This window comes from Brassica rapa, chromosome A07, assembly GCF_000309985.2.
Source record: "Brassica rapa cultivar Chiifu-401-42 chromosome A07, CAAS_Brap_v3.01, whole genome shotgun sequence".
Lineage (NCBI taxonomy): Eukaryota > Viridiplantae > Streptophyta > Magnoliopsida > Brassicales > Brassicaceae > Brassica > Brassica rapa.
In genome coordinates this window covers 7676489-7696051 of record NC_024801.2, presented here as the reverse complement: position 1 = coordinate 7696051, position 19563 = coordinate 7676489, and the positions used below count along the sequence as shown (strand labels likewise).

Here is a 19563-nt window from a genome sequence, read left to right as displayed (position 1 = left end):
GGTATCCATAGGAGATGTGGCCAATCCACAAGAATATGGAAGCACCCATAGGAGATGTGGCCAATCCACAAGAATATGGGGTAGAAGCCTAGTTGGGCTACCCACTGATGATAAGGACGTATTGATGATAAGGACGTGCATTGTAGGGTCTTTAGCTCATGGTCGGGTAACGGGGAGTTAAAGGTGTCATAAGATGAGTCGGTTAAGTCTAGGGTTTGACGTGTGTGGCAATGAGTGAGATCATTGTATTGATTGATCACTAGGTTGTTAGAAATGTATGGAATTGAATGTGGAAATTACAGATGACGATATGAAATGATAAAAATGCATTAACTGACTGTAGTGGCTAGTCAGTCCTAGTTCCCGCATAGAGTAGTATAGAGTGTCATGCGGGCAGGCTGGTCTAGAGCCACTTCACTGAGTAACTTGTTGCTCACTCCTCCATTTCCATTTTTCCTGTGCGCAGGACTGTAAGTAGAAGTATATGGATGTGGGTGTGACGGTATTTCAAAGAAGGCTATGCGCTCGTCTCTCGGAACCAGTAACGGGACACGTAAGGTTGTCTAACTGAGTAGACACGTGTCTATAACGCCCCTTCGATAACCCCGGTCGGACGCCGGGGGATCGGGATGTTACAATGAACCTCTGATCTCTCTCAGCCCTCTCTCTCGCCGTCTCTCTCTCACACAGTCTCTCTCTCGAACCCCTCTCTCTCTCTCACGCAGTCTCTCTCTCGAACCCATCTCTCTCTCTCACGCAGTCTCTCCCTCTCTCACGCTCTATTGGTAAGTCTATCTCTCTCCCTCTCTCTCTCTCTCAGGCAGTCTCTCCCTCTCTCTCTCACGCAGTCTCTCCCTCTCTCTCTCTATCTCACGCTGTCTCTCTCTCCCTCTCTCTCTATCTCACGCAGTCTCCCTCTCTCTCTCTCTCTCTCTCTCTCTCTCTTCTCTCTCTCTCTCTCTCTCTCCTCTCTCTCTCTCTCTCTCTTCTCTCTCTCTCTCTCTCTCTCTCTCTCTCTCTCTCTCTCTCTCTCTCTCTCTCTCTCTCTCTCTCTCTCTCTTTCTCTCTCTCTCTCTCTTCTCAAGCAGTCTCTCCCTCTCTCTCTCTCACGCAGTCTCTCCCTCTCTCTCTCTCTCTCTCTCTCTCTCTCTCTCTCTCTCTCTCTCTCTCTCTCTCTCTCTCTCTCTCTCTCTCTCTCTCTCTCTCTCTATTGGTAACCTTTTGGAAATCTCATTTGTTTTGTTTTTCTTAGCAGAAAAAATGGAGCTTTGATGGTCTCTCACACGCAGTCTCTGTTCTAAAGCATCTCGGCTCCTTTCTCATAAGCTTCATCTTCTTTGATGTTTGCATGATACTAGAGAGTCTGTTCTAAAGCTTGAAATGTTATGTGAGATTTTTAATGTTTCAGTGATTATCTGTTCAAGCTTCAATGGCATCTGTCCCATATTAGCTTCACATATGAAGAGGTATGTATTTGAGTTTATTGCCTTGGTTAAGCTTGTAGTGTTTTACTATATGTAATGGTCTTTAGAAATAGATTTGTATAGAACATTTTGGCTGGTTGATGCAATAGGTCTTTCTCTGTCTGTGGCTGATTTGTTTAAATCATTTGATTACACTCGAGAGGGGAAACTATATCTTGAGACCCTTTGCTTATAAGTGGGAATTTAGGGACGTGACAGATTGAAGTGCTCTACTTAGCTAGCTTTTGGTAGTGTGTTTTTTTGTTTCTACCATGAACCGAATGTGAAACCTGAAGTATTTGTGGTTAACTATAATGATATCGTTTGGTCTCTCTCTTTTTACCTAAGCTTTACTATCTGTTTAGTGGCTGTAACTGTTATATAAAATAGCTGATGTGATAAGCTGTGTTACTTCATTACATCTGATATTTGATTTTCTTCCGGCATTTCAGTTGGAGTCCTAGACGCAGTGTTGATGTCAGTGTAGGCTACTAATCTTTTGAGGATGCACAGATCCGAATTGTTGCAGTTCAAGCTCTTACTACGATAGTTCAAATTTGCATTTTTTCTTTAAAATGCAGACACCGCAAGGTTTGATGTTTTGAGTAGAGAAGTTAAAATACTTTAAGTCATTTGAGTTTGATGTTATCATTGTTGTTAAACATGAAAATAGAGTTTAATGTTTATTATTGTTACTTTATAGTGTTATGAAAAATTGAATTTGATATTTATTTTTATTATGTCTATTTCATTTGCAGTTAAACATAATTTTTTAAAAGTAAGTTTCATTTTTAAATATAGTTGTATACATGTTTAGACCCAAAAAAAAAGAAAAGAAGTTTTTGGTCATTTGACAAAAAAACTCATCCAGATACAAAATACAGAATACAAAACGAACATAACTGCATCCAGATACGGTTTCCAGACGCATGATCCAAAAAATCCAGAATAACGAACGAACGACATCTGATTGTTGCATCCAATTACTGCGCTCGGATGCCGCATTTGGAATTCTCATCCAATTCACGAAACGAACAGGGCCGCATTCTTTTTTTTTTGGGTCAGTGGCATTCTCTTTCTTCTGCTTCTTTTTTTTAGATCGACAGTTCCATTTTCAGTGGTGTTCACTTCCTTTTGTTTATTATCTTTCTTCTACTTCTTTGTGGGTAGCCCAGTCTCTAACAAAATTCCAGTCTTCATTTTTTTCTTGTTGTCATTTCTCTGAAGTTTTCAAAAATCTCTAACAAACTTATATGCATGTATATTTTTTTATCAAGTTGTGGGTCATTTGCTTCACCTGTTAATTGAAGAAACAACTCTTCTACATCCTCCTTCATAATCATTTTCTCACACGCACCTACAATATTAAAAAAACTCATCCATCAAATAAATACTAACTCAGCCATCACATAAATCATAACTCAGCCATCAAGTAACTCATAAATGGGCCATCAAAATCTCATAACTCAATCATCAAATAAATAATAACTCAGACATTAAATGATCATAAGTAAGAATTAAGCTTTACCTATCCATGATCGCTGATCTCATTAGATATTGCAGCACTAAGACTTGCACATGTATGGTTTCCACCCATTCGCAAAAGCGAAATTTCTTGCTCATCGACTACTTTCTCAAAAATTTATCCGAAGTAAATGACGGATTCATACGCCTAAACAACTAACACATCCGTCATGCTGCTAATGGTGTACGACTTTCCTTGTGGATTCAACATCTTAATAGAATCAACAAGAACTTCATACGCAGTCTGACCCCAAAGATAAGTCATCATGGCTTCATCTTCGAATACTCTTTTTGCACTTTCAAACGGTATTTCTAGAATTATGATGCAAGCCATAAAGTTGTATGGTTTGAAGAAGAAACAACCCTAACCATTTACGATTTTCAAAATTCCAGGTTTGACAGACCTCTAATGCTAGCCTCAGTTCATCTAACTTGGGTCCGTACCCAAGCGGCACATTCAACTCCTCTCAGAATGCTTTGTATAGGTAAGGTTCAGGTTCAAAACTTTTTGTTGGAAGTGGATATGTGTTTAACCCCGTGATTTCACCAAATTTGTGTAAGCTAAACCTGAGAGGTCGATCAACAAGGAGACACCAAATCTTCTTCTTATATACTCGCAGCTGTCTACATTGTAGATAGTGTACATACCACACAAATTTGTTATCAGCTAGCTTAGTAATTACTCCAACATGAAACTCATTCAGGTTATCCCACACATCTTTTCTTATTGCGTCTCTAATTCGAAGGATGTTTCCCATACGGCCATTGTGATTAATGTTTTTATTTTCAAGATTAGAAGCCCCTTCGTCACAAAGTCTTGGAGGGTAATCACTTGCTTGATCTTCAGAAACATCTATTTGATCATAAAAAACATATATAACACAATGATATATCAGACGTAAAGAATCCAATAAACCAGCCACAAGAAAAAAACTCAGCCACAACTACATATATAAATCAGCTGCGATATAAAACTAATTCAGCCGCAGTAGAAAACTAACGCATCCACATCATAAATCAATCTCAGCCATAACATAAATTAAACTTAGACACAACATACATCAAACTTATGCACAACATTAATCAACCTCACCAAAAAACTCGAAAAACTCAAAGTAAAGCGTCGAAACATACCGAAAAAGACGATTTCGGACGATTGCGGAGACGACGATTCCAGAGAAGATGTTTGCAGAGACAATTTCAGAAAAAAATAATTTTGGAAAAAACGCTTGCAGAGAACATGCTTGCATAAAAGACGATTTTGAAACTGCGGTGATGTTTTAATTTAAATGTCGTTTGATTTGCCCTAATGTAGATTTTGATCAAAATAATTATTGACCTGGATGGATGCTGTTATTATTAGTGATGTGGATTTTTTAATCATTTTTAATTATAAATAATCACAGCTAAAAACTAACATTTATGCAATTCTAACTTTTCTATAGAGAAAACCAAAAATAAAAAAAAACTTTTATATGGAGCAATTATATTTAAAAGCTAGGAAGAAAAATCAAACAACTTTGTTTCCTAATTCAGAAAGTTGTCATTCTCCAGGCTTAGGGATTCAGGAGGTTGAGAAAAACGAAGAAGAGCAAGTCGTGGTTGGCGATCAAGAGTAAAGACAGTATCTTTGTCTTCCCAATCCTCGTTCATCTGGTACGTTTCACATCTGAAAAACCTCCTAATCCTCTTGCCAAAGGATTTAGATAATCGACTTCATTGTTCCGCTTATAACAATGTTGTTTCTGGTTCACGCGCTAGTTTTTCTAGCCACCCATATCGATTTCCCTTTACTCCTTGTTGCACAAATGTCGAATCTAACATAGTGTCATGTTGAATAAAATCTGCACGCCAAGTGTTCGTCAAAATGCCATAACGAACCCTTTATATGGCAATCCATATCTGTGCGTCTAGTCTTCTTGCTACCTATCGTGGATTATTCTGATTAGTATTACAAAGATTCTTAGGTCCCGAGTGTATCAGTTGAGTTACGAACGTATAGGCTCCTCTGTTTGTTGGTACGCTAAGCTGTTCCAAGTGAGGCTATATCACTCGCATCTTACTCTCTCTCTCTGTTGTATTTTCTCTTCTTCTTTGGCAGAGATAGACGATCGCTGTTGCTTGTTAGGATGTCTAGGCAGAGTCAGTTATTTACGCTGCTTAGGAGAAGGTTTCATTCACCTTCGTCTAGTGATGCCCCAACGGAGACCTTAAGAAAAAGGATAACTGATTTGCAGAAAAGTAAGAAGCGAAGGAACCCAATAAAGAACCAGTTTCTCGTTGAGGTTCCAGAATCAAGATCCTATCTGGACACGGCAACGATGCCTATGTTCTTAGCTGTGGTCGGTATTGCATTGTTTGCAAAAGTGTTGATGATGGTACATCCTTCTTTCTTCTTCTATTCTTTGTGAATTGTGTCTTTAGCAGCTATCTTTTATGCTGCTTTACGCTTTATGCCGATTCTTCATTGTTGGGTTGTTGCAAGATTGATGATTCGAAATCTCAAGAAATGATTGAACGGAAGATAAAGAATGCACCAGAAGGGCAAGGCACAGTGAGGATGATCGAGCGTGAGGAGTGGGATGAGTTTAGAGAAGTAAGGCCAAGAACACCATTTGAGTCCAAGCTTGCTCGCCCAAACGCGCAGATAAGAACTGGAGAGCCTGTGCGCAAGGTTAAACAAAAACAAAATTGCCTTATTACCCAAACCAAAACCAAAACCGTCATGTTGTGCTTAAACTTTGGTTTCGTTTCCATTTTAATCAGGATGACTTGAAGAACTGGACGATAGACGTGCTAACAAATGCGTTTTCGCGAACTGAAGAAAGTGTTCGTCGCGGTGGTTCCAGTTGATTTTCATGTATTTTTCTCAGTAATATATATATATCCTGAGAATCTTGTAGTCAAGAAAAGTTTTCTTATGTGGATATCAGTTGTGTTTGGTTGTGAACTTGAGTGACAGGTAATAAAGTGGCAAAACTTATCTGGATGTTTCGATGTTAATCAATATGAAATCGGAAGAGCTCAAAATTCACGCGTTTCTTCAAAATCATTGAACTTTTATCAAAACTAATTTGTTCCAAACGTTAAATCATTACACAACTGATTGAATGGATCATAAGCCACAGGTGGAGTCAGCTTTGGGTATAACCGTATAAGCAATTACTTTGACGAAATGGTGCAACACACAGACCCAATGAACAGTTACTGTGTAGCTCTTATGGTTTCCCATCACACGGATCTTTAGAGAAATGGGCAGAGACGAAGTGGGAGTCAAATACAGGAACTTCTCTGAGCTATGTGAGGACGGTGATGCAGTTAATCAAGTTCAGCAATCTCTTACCAAGAATTGTATTTCAATAGCTGTTTTCTAGTTGTTTATTTCATAGTTACAACACCTGCTAAACGTGTTCCGAAATGTGTTAATTGTATCAGGCCCCAAAGGTGGAGGGAGAAGTTTGAAATCCCAGCAAAGATTAAGTTGCTTGCCAGAGCCAGCCGTGGACAGCAGAGTCAGTAACAGAGAGCACATAAAGGTCAAGTTCAAAGATGAATGCCTAAACATTTTGACAATTTTGTGTTTGACTTTCCTTTCATTAACATTTATAGAAAACTTTGTTAATTCTCTCGCCCTTGTTATACAAATATTTCTCATTCTAACTCCATCAATAAAAGGGCAACAGAAGGGAGTAAAAACCATAAATCCAATCGTGATGTTGCTATTGACTTGGGTCAGAAGATGAGGCAGAAGAATCTGTGGGAGCTGTAGTCTCTGACAATGCAGGTCGTAAGAGAAGATACAAAGAAGGTCCCAAGAATGGCACCACGGATACAGGTAACAGCCAACGGCCTTTATCAAACCTGCAAACAAAGCAGTGCGTTAGAGGTAGAAAAAAAAAACAAATGGAAACAGTTTTTTTTTAAAGCAAAACAGCGGTAGGACTCACCATTTTCTGCCGGTCATGTCATTGTAAACCCAAAACGGAGCAAAAGCAGAGAGTAGGCAGAAATCTAGACTCGTGACATGTATCTGCATATTATTTTTTAACAATGATTATTACTAAGTTATTGTTATGTTATAAAGAAGAGGAAAAGAGATGATGGAATTACGAATTTGCTCTCTCGAAAGTACTGATAAAACTCTTTCCAGTCACCGGCGTTACCAACTAAAGCATAAAGAATCAAACCCAGGCCCGCAACAAGAGTTGCCCCAGCAGTTACTTTTGATTCCAGAACATTGAAAGGCCATTGTCTAAGCTCGGACTCGGAAACGGGAGGAGAAGGAGGATTCCACAGTGCAAAATAAGGTAGCAAAGCGTAGACGCCACCAAAGAAGGAAAAAACAACGAAAGGCCATGCCTGAGTTTTACTGTCAAACGAACATTAACTATGAGAATTAAACTCTTTAAACTCAGCAACAAAGGAAGCTACTTGAAAGATTGATGATGGATTGTTATATTTACCTTCGACCAGTGGGAAGTAAGAGCATAGCGTATACAACAGGCCATAAACCCATTATATACCATAACCCAACAAGGATCTGGTTCATTCTAAAACCATCATCGCCTTTCAAATTCAACAGCTTTTTCAGAAAGTACAAGTCTTGTGTCTGCATAAAAAAAAACATAATAACTGAAAACACAATCCATTATCACATTTAGAAATTGGATTTGAGAGGAAGAAGGATTACTGGGGTTTGATCAGGAGCAAGATTGAAGCAGTAGTAAAGAAGCGCACCCCAGAGAGCGAAAAGCAATACGGAGCTCGTCCAGTCTCTTCCTTCTTCTTGAATTTCAGTTTTGTCTGGATCTGGGTTGTTTAGTGAGCTTCTGCACACATGGAAGAGACCCTTCTTCTCGTGTTTCAGGAATTGACTCTTGTTGTTGCCAAGGATAATTCTATCGGGTTTCAGAAAAGGCAAAGGAGCTCTTGATTGTACAAGGGTGAGGTTTCGGGGTTGGCTTAGGGATTGGGCTTTTCTGGAGGGTTTTAGATGAGGAAAGCGAGAGAAGTTGCAGGAGATAGGGAGGTTTATACTCTCCAACATTTTTCTTCTTCTCTTCCAACGATAAGGCTTTACATGAAACGCCTTAACCCAAATCCTTTCAATAGTTAAAGACTTTCCCCTTCAGCCTCCACCAAACATTTAAACAGGTTTTTATAATACTTACAAACCCTTTTTGTAGTACTAGTATATATAAATTTAGGTCTGACGTTATTTGATTTTTAATGAGTTTTATATGTTTTTGTAGGATTTAATATGATTGGAGAGTTTAGTATGACTTTCTGTTATATCAATCTAGAATGATCTGAATTTTTTTTAAACTAAGAAAATTGATCCAAAAACTCTAAAGTCAATTGAAAACTTTAAAAATCTATAATTTCAATATTTTTAATAACAATGAGTTTTTTATACTCTATTAACTAAATTGGGGACTCTGAGTCTATGAAGACGAACTGAGACGATTGATTGCGAGCAACTTGTGTCAAACTATCTGTTCGTGTGTTTAGAGTCCTTGAAACGTATGTGATCTTGAAAGTCGCAAAGCTTCTTCGGATCCGTTCAATTTCTTCTAGGTACGTTAGAAAAGCATACCATTCTTCTGTTTTCAAACCATTTCACCAACCGAGAATATTATCTTGCAAACATCAAATGAAATTATCGAAGATTCTTTATATATTCCATCGCCCATATAAAAGTTTCGAATTCCACATGTAGTGGAGAAAGACAATTCCTAATATTCGTCGTTTCCATCAGGCCATCAAAACCCTCAAATGTGTTGTACCAGCTTTGACCAGAGAATGACTCTTTATCTTTCTATCAGCTGTCTGTAAACCACCACCTCCAAATCTTTCGAGACGAAATTGGATTCTCCTCTTTTGTGGTCTGGGATCAATACCAAAGTATCCATGCAAACTAAGCATCATTTATGTGAAAGCTAATCTTTCAAAACAAATAATCCATATTCGCGAAAATAGAATGCATAGAAAAACTTTTTGGCGGTGTTACAATTCATACTCACTCACAGAGCGCAACGTTGCACACCATGGAAGGTCTAGGTCAGAACCGAGATGATTAACCAGCTCTGATACCTCTTTTGTGGTCTGGGATGGTGATGTATGTTCCACATGTTGCATTTGTACCTCTTGAGCCTCCTTCCAAATAATTTCCTCTGTATGTGCTAACATTAACATATCCCTAGGGTCTCTATCAATACCAAAGTATCCATGCAAACTAATCCATGCAAACTAAGCATCATTAATCCTTCAAAACAAATAATCCATATTCGCGAAAATAGAATGCATAGAAAATTTATATGGCGGTGTTACAATTCATACTCACTCACAGAGCGCAACGTTGCACACCATGGAAGGTCTCAAGACGACTATTAGGTCAGAACCGAGATGGTTAACCAGCTTTGATACCACTTGTAACACCCCGATCGTCCATGGCTAATGAGCCACCAACGCTCGCTCAACCGGCCCGTGAACCCCATGATATCACTCAAATTACCCTAAGGAGTGATTTGTACTCTCTCAAACTAAGTATCATTTATGTGAGAGCTAATACGTCAAAACAAATAATCCATATTCACGAAAATAGAATGCACAGGAAAACTTTCTGGCGGTGTTACAATTCGTACTCACTCACAAAGCGCAACGTTGCACACCATGGAAGGTCTCAAGGCGACTCTTAGGTCAGAACCATGATGGTTAACCAGCTCTGATACCACTTGTAACGCCCCAACCATTGACGGCTAGTGAGCCACCAACGCTTGCTCAACCGGCCCGTGAACCCCATGATATCACTCAAATTACCCTAAGGAGTGATTTGTACTTTCTCAAATAAGAGGTCGAGTTGCGGTACTTAGGGATCAAATTCACGGGGGAGCTAAGGTACACAAAAGATCTAGAAGTTATGTGGTTAAGCTAGGCAAACATGTTTAAATGTAAATAGCAGTGGTGAACAAGCAATTGTTCGGTTGATTGACAGATATGAAAGGCGTAAGACTTAGGATTTCTATTCAGACAATCACGATTATAGAGATATAGATACTAAGCATATATTGGATATTCTAGAACTCAAACAGTAAGAATAGTCGATCAATTTTCGTATTTTTAGACTATCTATTGCCGGATCTAGACCTCAATTGTTGCTTGTTGGTCTTGAGAAAGTGTAGATCGATACCAATTAAGGATTGTCGATAGATACACCTTTCAGTCCGTCGATCGATGCAACTACTGAGTTGTCGATCGATGAACCTTCCAGGAAGCTTTATGCACGGGTTTGACGTGTTCACTAGGTTTAACTAAATCAGCTTCCACTTGTTTCTAGCAATCCTAGCACAATCCAAACTAATTCAGATAGAGGACCAAGCTTCCGCTTCCGCCCTAATATCTATAAGCAAGGTCCTAGTTAGCTATTCTAGAACACATGTATTAAGAACATTTTAATTGATGGATATCCTAATACTTAGCAATTCTATATTTTGGGCTAATCTCTCATCTCTCAACCCTAAATCTAACAAAGAGAATTACTCAGACATAGCTATTCATCACAAAGAAATATGAAAGCTCCATAAATAGATAAGAGTAGAAAAACTTGGAGTTCCAATCACAAATCTTTGAAGGAGTTCTTGGATCTTCTCTCCAAACCTAAGACTCTAAGTATTTTTCTGTAAGAAAAGTATGAAAGTATGTGTTGCGTAGAACAATGGCAGAACACATAAATATTAGGTTAATACTCGTCAGGGGTAATATGGTAATTCTTGTGGGACTTGGGCTTAAAGTCGACTGGAACCAAATATGGCCTTTGCGAGCTTTGCCGTCGATCGACATACCGTCGATCGACAACACAGAGTGTGTGTCGATCGATTATCATCTTCAATCATCGATCGCTAGACTGTTCGATGGTCACTACGGGTCTTTATCATTTTATCTCCAAAATGCACCAAAATCACCACTTTCCTCCAAATCACTTCAAAACCTGAAAACATACTAAAAAGACTCCAAAACAACAACAATATATTTAAAAACACCTATATACCATGGTTAAAAGTGAGTAAAGTCCATGGTATATCAACACCCCCAGACTTACTCTTTTGCTTGTCCTCAAGCAAAACAACGAGTAGTCTCTCTGGAAGCGATTTAAAACAGCAAGGACTCACAAGATTTAAGAACTTACTATCATCACCTCAACAAAATTGCAGACCACATCAAATCAATCTTAGCTTAGAAGTACTTTTTATGCAATATCCTAGTTTAGCAACCTATTCCATTCATCCAACAAATTAACTAATCATGTCTGAGTAATGATACCACTCAAATTACCCTAAGGAGTGATTTATACTCTCCAAATAAGATGTCGAGCTGTAGTACTTTGGGATCGAATTCACAGGGAGCTAGGGAACCTAAGAAATCTAATATGATTTGTTAATCAAGATGGTTTTAGAGATTTAAATGTGAATTACAGTTTAATATTGAACAAGTGTTTGTTCAATATGATTGGTTGAAGTTTTGGTGCTTAAACAGAAAATAGTTAGACTTAAGGTTTTTATTCAGAAAAATTGGGATTATAATCCTACAAATGCTTAATTAGTTGCATGAATGATAATTAGTCAATCAGCTCTCGCATGTTTTGACTTGTCTATTAACTAGATCTAATGATCTCAACTCTTGTTATTTTGATCAATAGAAAGTGTCGATCGATAATCCTATAGGGATATCGATCGGTACACCTTTTGCTCCGTCGATTAATTATTCAAGTATGATATCGATCGACGCGCTCTAGTCAAGCTTTATGTGCGCATTGAATAATAGCTTACTAAGCTCACTAGATCAGCTTTCGCCTTGCTCATAGCAAGAAACATAGTTCAATTAGAATGTTTTCAGGATGAGAATGAAACTCTCGCTTTTATCAATCAATCCTAGGACAAGTTCTAGGTAGCTAATCTAGACACATGCATTAATGAATAATCCTAATGATGATTATCACAACTCAGCAATCTATAGTTGGGGCTAATCCCTCCTAACCTATTTAAACCCTAAAATCTAACAATGGAACTACTCACACATGGCTAAGCAATTCGTAACAGCAATTAAATATGAAAACTTCATTAGAATAGTAAATAGATATTAATGGAGTTCCAATCACAAATTGTAATTTTGGATTTTCTCTCCAATCTATCAAAATCCTAAAAACCTTGCTGTGGAATTAATAAAACTAGGAAAGCACACTTTGCCTCTAACGTGGTGGCAAGGTTTATATAATTAGGGTAAAACTCGTCAGGGGTAATCTTGTAAAACGGTGAAGACTTGGGCTTCAAGTCGGCTGTGACCAAACGGGCTTTATGCGCTCTTCGCTGTCGATCGATACACAGATGTGAGTATCGATCGATTATTCATCTCCAATATCGAACGATGGTCGAGCTCGATGGTCATCTCGGGTGCTTGCTCCAAGTATCTCCAAAATGCTCCAAAATCATCACTTATCTCCAAAACACTTTTGATCTTATAAATATAATAAATAGACTCTATAATATAATAATTATTAGTAAGAACACCTATAAACTATGGATGAAAATGGGTCAAATCCATAGTCTATCAACTCCCCCAGACTTACCCTTTTGCTTGTCCTCACGCAAAACAAACAGGCAGTCTCTCTGAAAGAGGTTTAAAACAGCATGGACTCACATGATTTAAAATTTAGAATCATCACCTCTACAATATTGCAATCCACATCTAAAAAGTCGTAATCACAAAAGCACATTATACCATATCCTAGCTTAGCAACCAAATTTATCTAGCCAACAACTTAGCAAATCTTGTTTGTCATTTTCCTCTATCAGCCTCATTTCTTAGCATAAATAAAAGTGCAGGTTTTACCTTGGGGGTATCTATCACATGATGCAAGGATTTTCAAACAAGTATCTGGACCTGCAGGTAAACATTAGTTCATATCCTCTCTCTACTAATTTTCTCTCCTAATCAAAGTTTGCTTATATTAGCAAGATCATTGACCAAGATTGGACAGGCTTCCATGAATCAAGCCTTAATGGTGATTGCCACCAAGTCATGTTCACTTCTTTTTAACTGGATGGTTTCCTTAGTAACCTCGGATTTGGATTTTGATTATCATTCTCTGCACCTTTCTTTTGTTTCCGAGGATTCTTGTCTTTTCGAACCTATTCGTCTACCACGTTTCATATGTTGTCTAGACTCTGTAGCAACTTGACTGTGTCTCTTCTTGGACATCAAATTCGTTGGTGCTTTACAAGCTGGTTTATATATGACTTAGTCATTCTTTTTCGGGTCAGCAAATGTGTCTGGCATTTGATTATCTAGCTTTGTAAATGTACAATCTTTGGACGTCTATTTCACATTCTTTAGTCCGAGGATCTTGCCAAGACTTTGATGGTTGATTCCATTCTATTTCTTTTACCATTCTTTTACCAGCTTTATTATTTTTCTCCTCCTGGTCTTAAAATAATCTGTGTATCTGGCCTCAAATATAATCACCCATAGTTGGCTCAAGGTACTTTATTATTGTGGGAGAATCATATCCAACATATATCCCCATCCTCCTTTTGAGGTCCCATTTTAGTTCTATGTGGTGGAGTAATTAGTACATAGACAACACATCCAAATGTCTTATGATGGGGTATGTCTGGCTCTTGACCCGTTAATAATTGTGATAGGGGATATATATGCTCACTAAATGGCCTGATGCGTATTAACTTAGGTGCATGTAAATTTTGTGTGGCCCAAGCTGTGAAAGGGAGTTTTTACCTCATAAGTTATGGTCTATCAATCTGTTATTTGCGTTTTAAAAGATTTCGGCCAAGTCGTTCTTGGTATGGACATGTATCACAAAATTGTCCACACTTACTCCCCATGGACATACCATAATCATTTAAACGCTTGGAACATGTATTCACCAGTATTATCTAGACATATAGTCTTTATTATAAAAAAAGGGCTCGTAGCCGTTTTACTGGTGATGACCTAATGAGTTTTCCTTGTGTACATGCTACACACGTGAGATTCTTTGGGATAACTCTTCTTATGTTTTAATGTGTGCCTTTTGAATATCAATTTTCGCATCATGTTTGGACCAGGATGGCCAATCCGGTCGTGCCATAAAATGTATATTTTTGCAGGATTTTAGCCTCTATCATACTGATCTATGCATAGTCTAGGTCAGAAGAGAATGCAGGTGTAGTCTTTAGGACTTATTATGGCCTTGGGCGATTTTATACATATATCTGAAGGAAATCTTTGTTTCTTTCGCCCATTGTTTCAATATGGAAACCATTCATTCTTATATCTTTAAAACTCAATAGGCTGCTCTTGCTCTTAGAGCTGGGTGAATATAAGGCATCACTGATTTCTAGATGCATACCCTTAGGCAATAATATATTAGCCTAGCCATAGTCTTCTTTCAGACTGGCGATACCTGCTTATATTGGCGTTTTTCAGTGTACTCATATAGAAAAATCATTCATTCATTTAATCTAAGCAGACAATGTAATAGAAATAAATTCAAGGAGATAAAAATCAGAGAAAGCATACAAGCAAAGCAATCACACAAGTTTGATGTCAAAATCAGATCATCAACTTGATTCTTTTAGGCAATCATAAGTCTCATATTCCATAAGATCATCTTGATCATGTTCGAAATTATTTTCACCATCTTTATAGACCAAGTGGGTTTCAGGATTCTTCCCTTTCAGACTCTCTTTGATAGAGGTCACAAAAATGTTTGGGAGTCCTTCATATCTTAGCCCAATAGTTCCCCATTCCACATCTATAGCACACTGATTTGGTCGAGCTTTGTGGTTTAAAGGATATAACACGTCCACTGCCTTAACCATGGCTCAAATTGGGTTGATACCCACAGCCTCTGCCATAGTGATTTCCACGGCCAAATGTGTTATAGTGGCCATGGCCACGTCCTTTCCACCCTCCACGGCCATGGCCGTGTGGTCTATCATTCTGGACGTGGTTACCTTTTTTTTATGCGGCCTTATTGGTATCAGGTAATGGGGTTAATCCAGGAGGTCTCAATTCACTGTTTCTCATCAGTAATCCATTATTTTGCCCAGCTAGCAATAGACTCATCCACGGACTTATAGTCCTGGATTCTGGGATTCCTCCCATCAAATAGGGCCTTTGGTAATAACACCGTTCTTTGGTGATCATATCTCGATTTTGTAACTCTGTCCAAAGGTCTAGAGGATTTTCTATAGTCAGATACTGTTCTTTGAGACTCTTAATAAGATGATGGCTAATAATTAATATTGCCCTGTATCAATCTTTCTCATTTGGCATTATCGCCTTTTGTGATTCATTCACCAAGTCCTTTGACTTTAGGATAAACTCAGTATCCAGTGCCTATTTCAAATAATTATCTCCTGAGAGATTTAGGGCAGCAAAATCCAAGTTGATTTTCGACATCTCAAATCATATATCAATCAATTTTAGATCTCATAAAATATTTAACATACGGCCATAAACAAGACATGCTATCAAGTCAATACATTTCTAATAAGAAAACAAGCCACACGGCCAAAGGTGATATAATGCAATAGGGCCACACGGATTTATCAAGCAAGGGTATCGACCAAACAAGCAATTTCTATATGTTTTCATGCGGCCATATGGTTATAATGCAAACCTAGCATACTGATTCTATATGTACAGGAGTGGAATTATGGAACCTCAATTTAAAACAATCAGATCATGCAAAGGTGATAATAATCAGATCATGCGCATAACATAAACATGTTGGTGAGGATGATATATGATACAAACTGGCGACACAGCCAAGTAGATATGATGCACTCAATCTTAGCAATCGGATTCTATATGTGCAAAGGTAATATTAAAACATTCAATCAAGGTTTAGTAATTAGTCAATCAGTTTCAGGTATGAGATTTAGCTAGACTAACAATCAGATTCAATTAGGTTTTATCAAGACTAGCAATTGGATCAATAATCAAAAATAATCAAACGGATTCAAGCATTACACAATTTAGGGTTTCGATCCAAAAATAGGGTTTCAATCATGAAAAACCAAAACAATCAGTTTCAAGGCTGATTCTATCAATTTTATTAATCAGTTTCAAGGCTAATATTAGCAAGATGGAATCAAGCAATCTGATTTTAGGAATACGCAAATTAGGGTTTAGGGTTTCAATTCGAAATTAGGGTTTTATCAATCAATCAGCTTCTAGCAAATGATCTTAAACCTCAGAACATTTGATTATATCATGAAACTATTAACCTAGTATAATATGAAACCTCAAAACATTCAATTCGGATTATGCAATACAAATTAGGGTTTATCAATTCGAATTAGGGTTTATATTATAACAGATTCTAACATGGAATATTAAACCTCAAATCATTCAATCAGGTTATAAAAACTATCAATCCTAACTCACACGGATTTAAACCTCAAAGAAACATTCAATCAATCAAATAAAACAATCCATGCACACGTAATTTAGGGTTTACAGATTTTAGGGTTTCACTTTGAACATTAGTTCATTCGATTCCGGGTTCTTAGAGTTTAGGTATACCTTAAACCTTTGATGGGTTGAATGGACCACCAAGAGAATGAGCTTACGTGGACTGGTACAAACTGGAACCTTACGCGGACTGGTCCAAACTGTTTCCTTGCAGTCCGCGAGCTTAGGTTGAGCTGATCGGGATTGATGGTATGCGAGCTGGTACTTGCAGTCAAAGAACTTGTAGATCTGGAACAGTTTGATCACGGACTGGAACAGGCTGATCGTACAATCTGGAATAGTTGAGGCGTACTGAAACTTGCAGAGATCAGTCCACAGATCGATCTTGTTGAGATCAGTGGTCGAATACAGATCAGGGTCATGATCAAAGAGAGGTGATCGATAGAGATTAGGGTTTTAGCAATGGAGAGAGATTTAGGGTTTATGGTCGATATTTTAGCATAGGGTTTTAGAGATCAATCGTACTGATAACGTGTTGTGAAAGTAATAGAAAAGTCTATTTTTATTCATAACATATATGTTCCTTATATAGGAGATTGCACCGTCATAGATAAATGGAAAGAGTACAAATCATAATCCAACTAGGAAAAGGAGAAAAGGAAAAGCTGGCCGACTCTCTCTTTCTTGGGCCGCCGATGATATAATCTCTTGGTTATGAGCCATCCACAATCTGGTTCATAACACGATCCTCCATATTTCTTTTTTTATCTTTCTCTTTGATTTTCTTTTGAGTCTGAGAGTATACACAAAACTAGTTTCGCCGGACTTCTGATAGAGTGACGCAAATCAGAAGATTTTTGCAGTTGTATCTTGGGACTCATTACTTTATCGAACCGTCGCACTATGGGACGTATTTTGAGTTAAGGAAAGAGATAATATCTCGCCTCTACAGTTGTATCATCATTTTCTTAATCTTTGGTATAATCTTATTAAATTTATTCTTTACAAGATTCAGTTATCCGTAATTTATATAATACGGTCCTATCAGAAACTAACAGATACTTTCAAGGAATCCCTAATACCTCTTTGATTTAGGGCAGTTTTGTATTTCAACGTTTTCTTCTTTTTTTATTGGTTTAGTGGGTATGTGGGTCGGATTAGACCTTGACGGGTTATAACTAAGTTAAACATGATTAATTTAGATTATATATAGAGAATTTAGTAGGGGGGGGGGGGGATGGATGAGCTGGGTAAGTTTAGGGGTTAAGAGTTTAAAAGTGACACGGGGGTTTGCTGTGTTTTCTCTTCTATCTTTCTCTTGATTATTATTATTCTTATATAAGCAAGTAGAACCAACTATTGTAAGTTTTTCTTTATTTTTGTTGATATGTAAATTACATTTCAACACATGCATATATGGCTATTTACATGATAAATTTTTATTTGTTTAAACTCCGTGTCCAATAGGAATAAAACACTATGAGAGAAAGGAAACTCTATCACAAGAAATAAACCGGATCAACTCTCAAATGTCCACTCCTAGAACTCAATATCGAAATTTCGAGCGATTATATATTAAAAGAGAATCATTATAATAAATACATTCACACTATAATAGATATGTAGCAGTTTTACAAAGATTTGATAATAAATATACTAACGCGTTCACACTATATTCATAAATGTGTTCACACTATGTATTTTGTGCTTTTTTTTAAATATAAAACTCACATACTTGGTTCCAATAAAACTCTAGATTTTTTGGTTCGAATAAAAATAGATAACGAATCAAAAGACAAACTATATATATATATTATTTTTATTGTTTACGGATAAAGTTGAGCAAATTATTCATAAATTTTGATTCGATTCGATTCGTTATCCGTTTTGATTTGAATAAAAAAAATCTGGATATCCGTAACTCTACGAAGCAAATCAATACTAAAATACAATATCCAAAAAAGAATCAAATCACACATACCAATATTTTTAGGAACAAATATCTTATTCAATCTATTATATGCATATATATATACACATATATGTAAAAAATTATATATATGCGTTATATATATTTTACTTTATATTAGTTTTACAATATTTTTATGAATTAAATTTATTATATTAGGTACTAGAATTTTAAAAGTTAAATAATGTTTTATTTTTGTAATAAAATGTTATTATTAAATTTTTAGTTATTTTTAAATTTTATTTTATTTACGGATCAAATCGGATATTCTTTAAAATACTAAAACATTTCGGATATCCGAGTCACTGAATATCTAGGTGACTAAAGATCGAATCGACACGAATGCTTCCAAATACCCAGATATTCGATTTGTGCCCACCCCTATTTACGGATACAATTTTATTTTCTTTATATGAAAAAATAACTAATGTCAAGGACATTTTATACATTTGTCATTATTTTATTTATTTAAATTAATTTTAATTTTATCTTTCATGCATTATTTTGAAAAAAAATGTCATTTTATACATTTGTCAACTATTTTTATATAATTTTTACATACAAATACATGTGCGCCTTGATGTGAGCACCTTGTAACTAAGTATTCACCACAACTGAAGTATCTAATTTTTTTGAAAGTTGAAATATTTTTGCTTAATGCTTCTTTCACTACCGACCAAATTGTAGTGAAATGATTTGTCTTAATAAATTTTTTTTCTTATACTATTATCTGTTTAGAAACTATGATATGAAACTATTGGTTCGACATGACGACTATCTAAAATTCATAACATGAAAATAAATAAATAATATTAATTTTTGGTTTTTTACCAAAAACCAAAAAAACAAACATTTTAACGAATAAACTAAATTGAATATTAATTTAAAATAATAGTTATATTTTAGAAGATTAAAAACCAAAAAAAAAAATTAAAACCAAACCAATATTCAGATTAAACAGATTTAATATTTTTTTTATTAAAAATAACGAAACTAATAATCACATCTTGCAAGGCGCAGGTTATTACCTAGTTCATTTGTATTTCCGAAATTTGACGTACCAAGGTTCACCGTTTATCAGCCATATTATTCACTTATTAACAAAAAATAAGCAATCTTACTTTATTTAACTTA

General features: G+C 36.5%; 2 protein-coding genes and 1 long non-coding RNA gene across 3 annotated transcripts; 2 read left to right on the top strand and 1 right to left on the bottom strand.

Moving 5' to 3' along the window:
• Nucleotides 1–4400: 4400 nt before the first annotated feature.
• On the top strand, nucleotides 4401–6025 carry LOC103828535. The gene is made up of 4 exons (XM_009104138.3): nucleotides 4401–4643; nucleotides 5089–5365; nucleotides 5473–5661; nucleotides 5754–6025. Exons 2-4 carry the CDS (start codon nucleotides 5117–5119, stop codon nucleotides 5838–5840), a joined length of 525 nt encoding a protein of 174 aa, XP_009102386.1. The 5' UTR covers nucleotides 4401–4643; nucleotides 5089–5116; the 3' UTR covers nucleotides 5841–6025.
• Nucleotides 6026–6522: 497 nt separating this feature from the next.
• On the bottom strand, nucleotides 6523–8122 carry LOC103866570. Its single transcript, XM_009144510.3, has 5 exons — nucleotides 7678–8122; nucleotides 7451–7596; nucleotides 7098–7356; nucleotides 6935–7017; nucleotides 6523–6848 (listed from the first exon to the last, which is right to left on the bottom strand). The coding sequence occupies exons 1-5, from the start codon at nucleotides 8032–8034 to the stop codon at nucleotides 6707–6709; spliced, it is 987 nt and encodes a 328-aa protein (XP_009142758.1). The 5' UTR covers nucleotides 8035–8122; the 3' UTR covers nucleotides 6523–6706.
• A 244-nt stretch (nucleotides 8123–8366) lies between these two features.
• Nucleotides 8367–17653, top strand: LOC117126674. The gene is made up of 3 exons (XR_004449368.1): nucleotides 8367–16687; nucleotides 16747–16756; nucleotides 16891–17653. It is a non-coding gene; the product is annotated as an uncharacterized LOC117126674 (long non-coding RNA).
• The last annotated feature ends 1910 nt before the right edge of the window (nucleotides 17654–19563 follow it).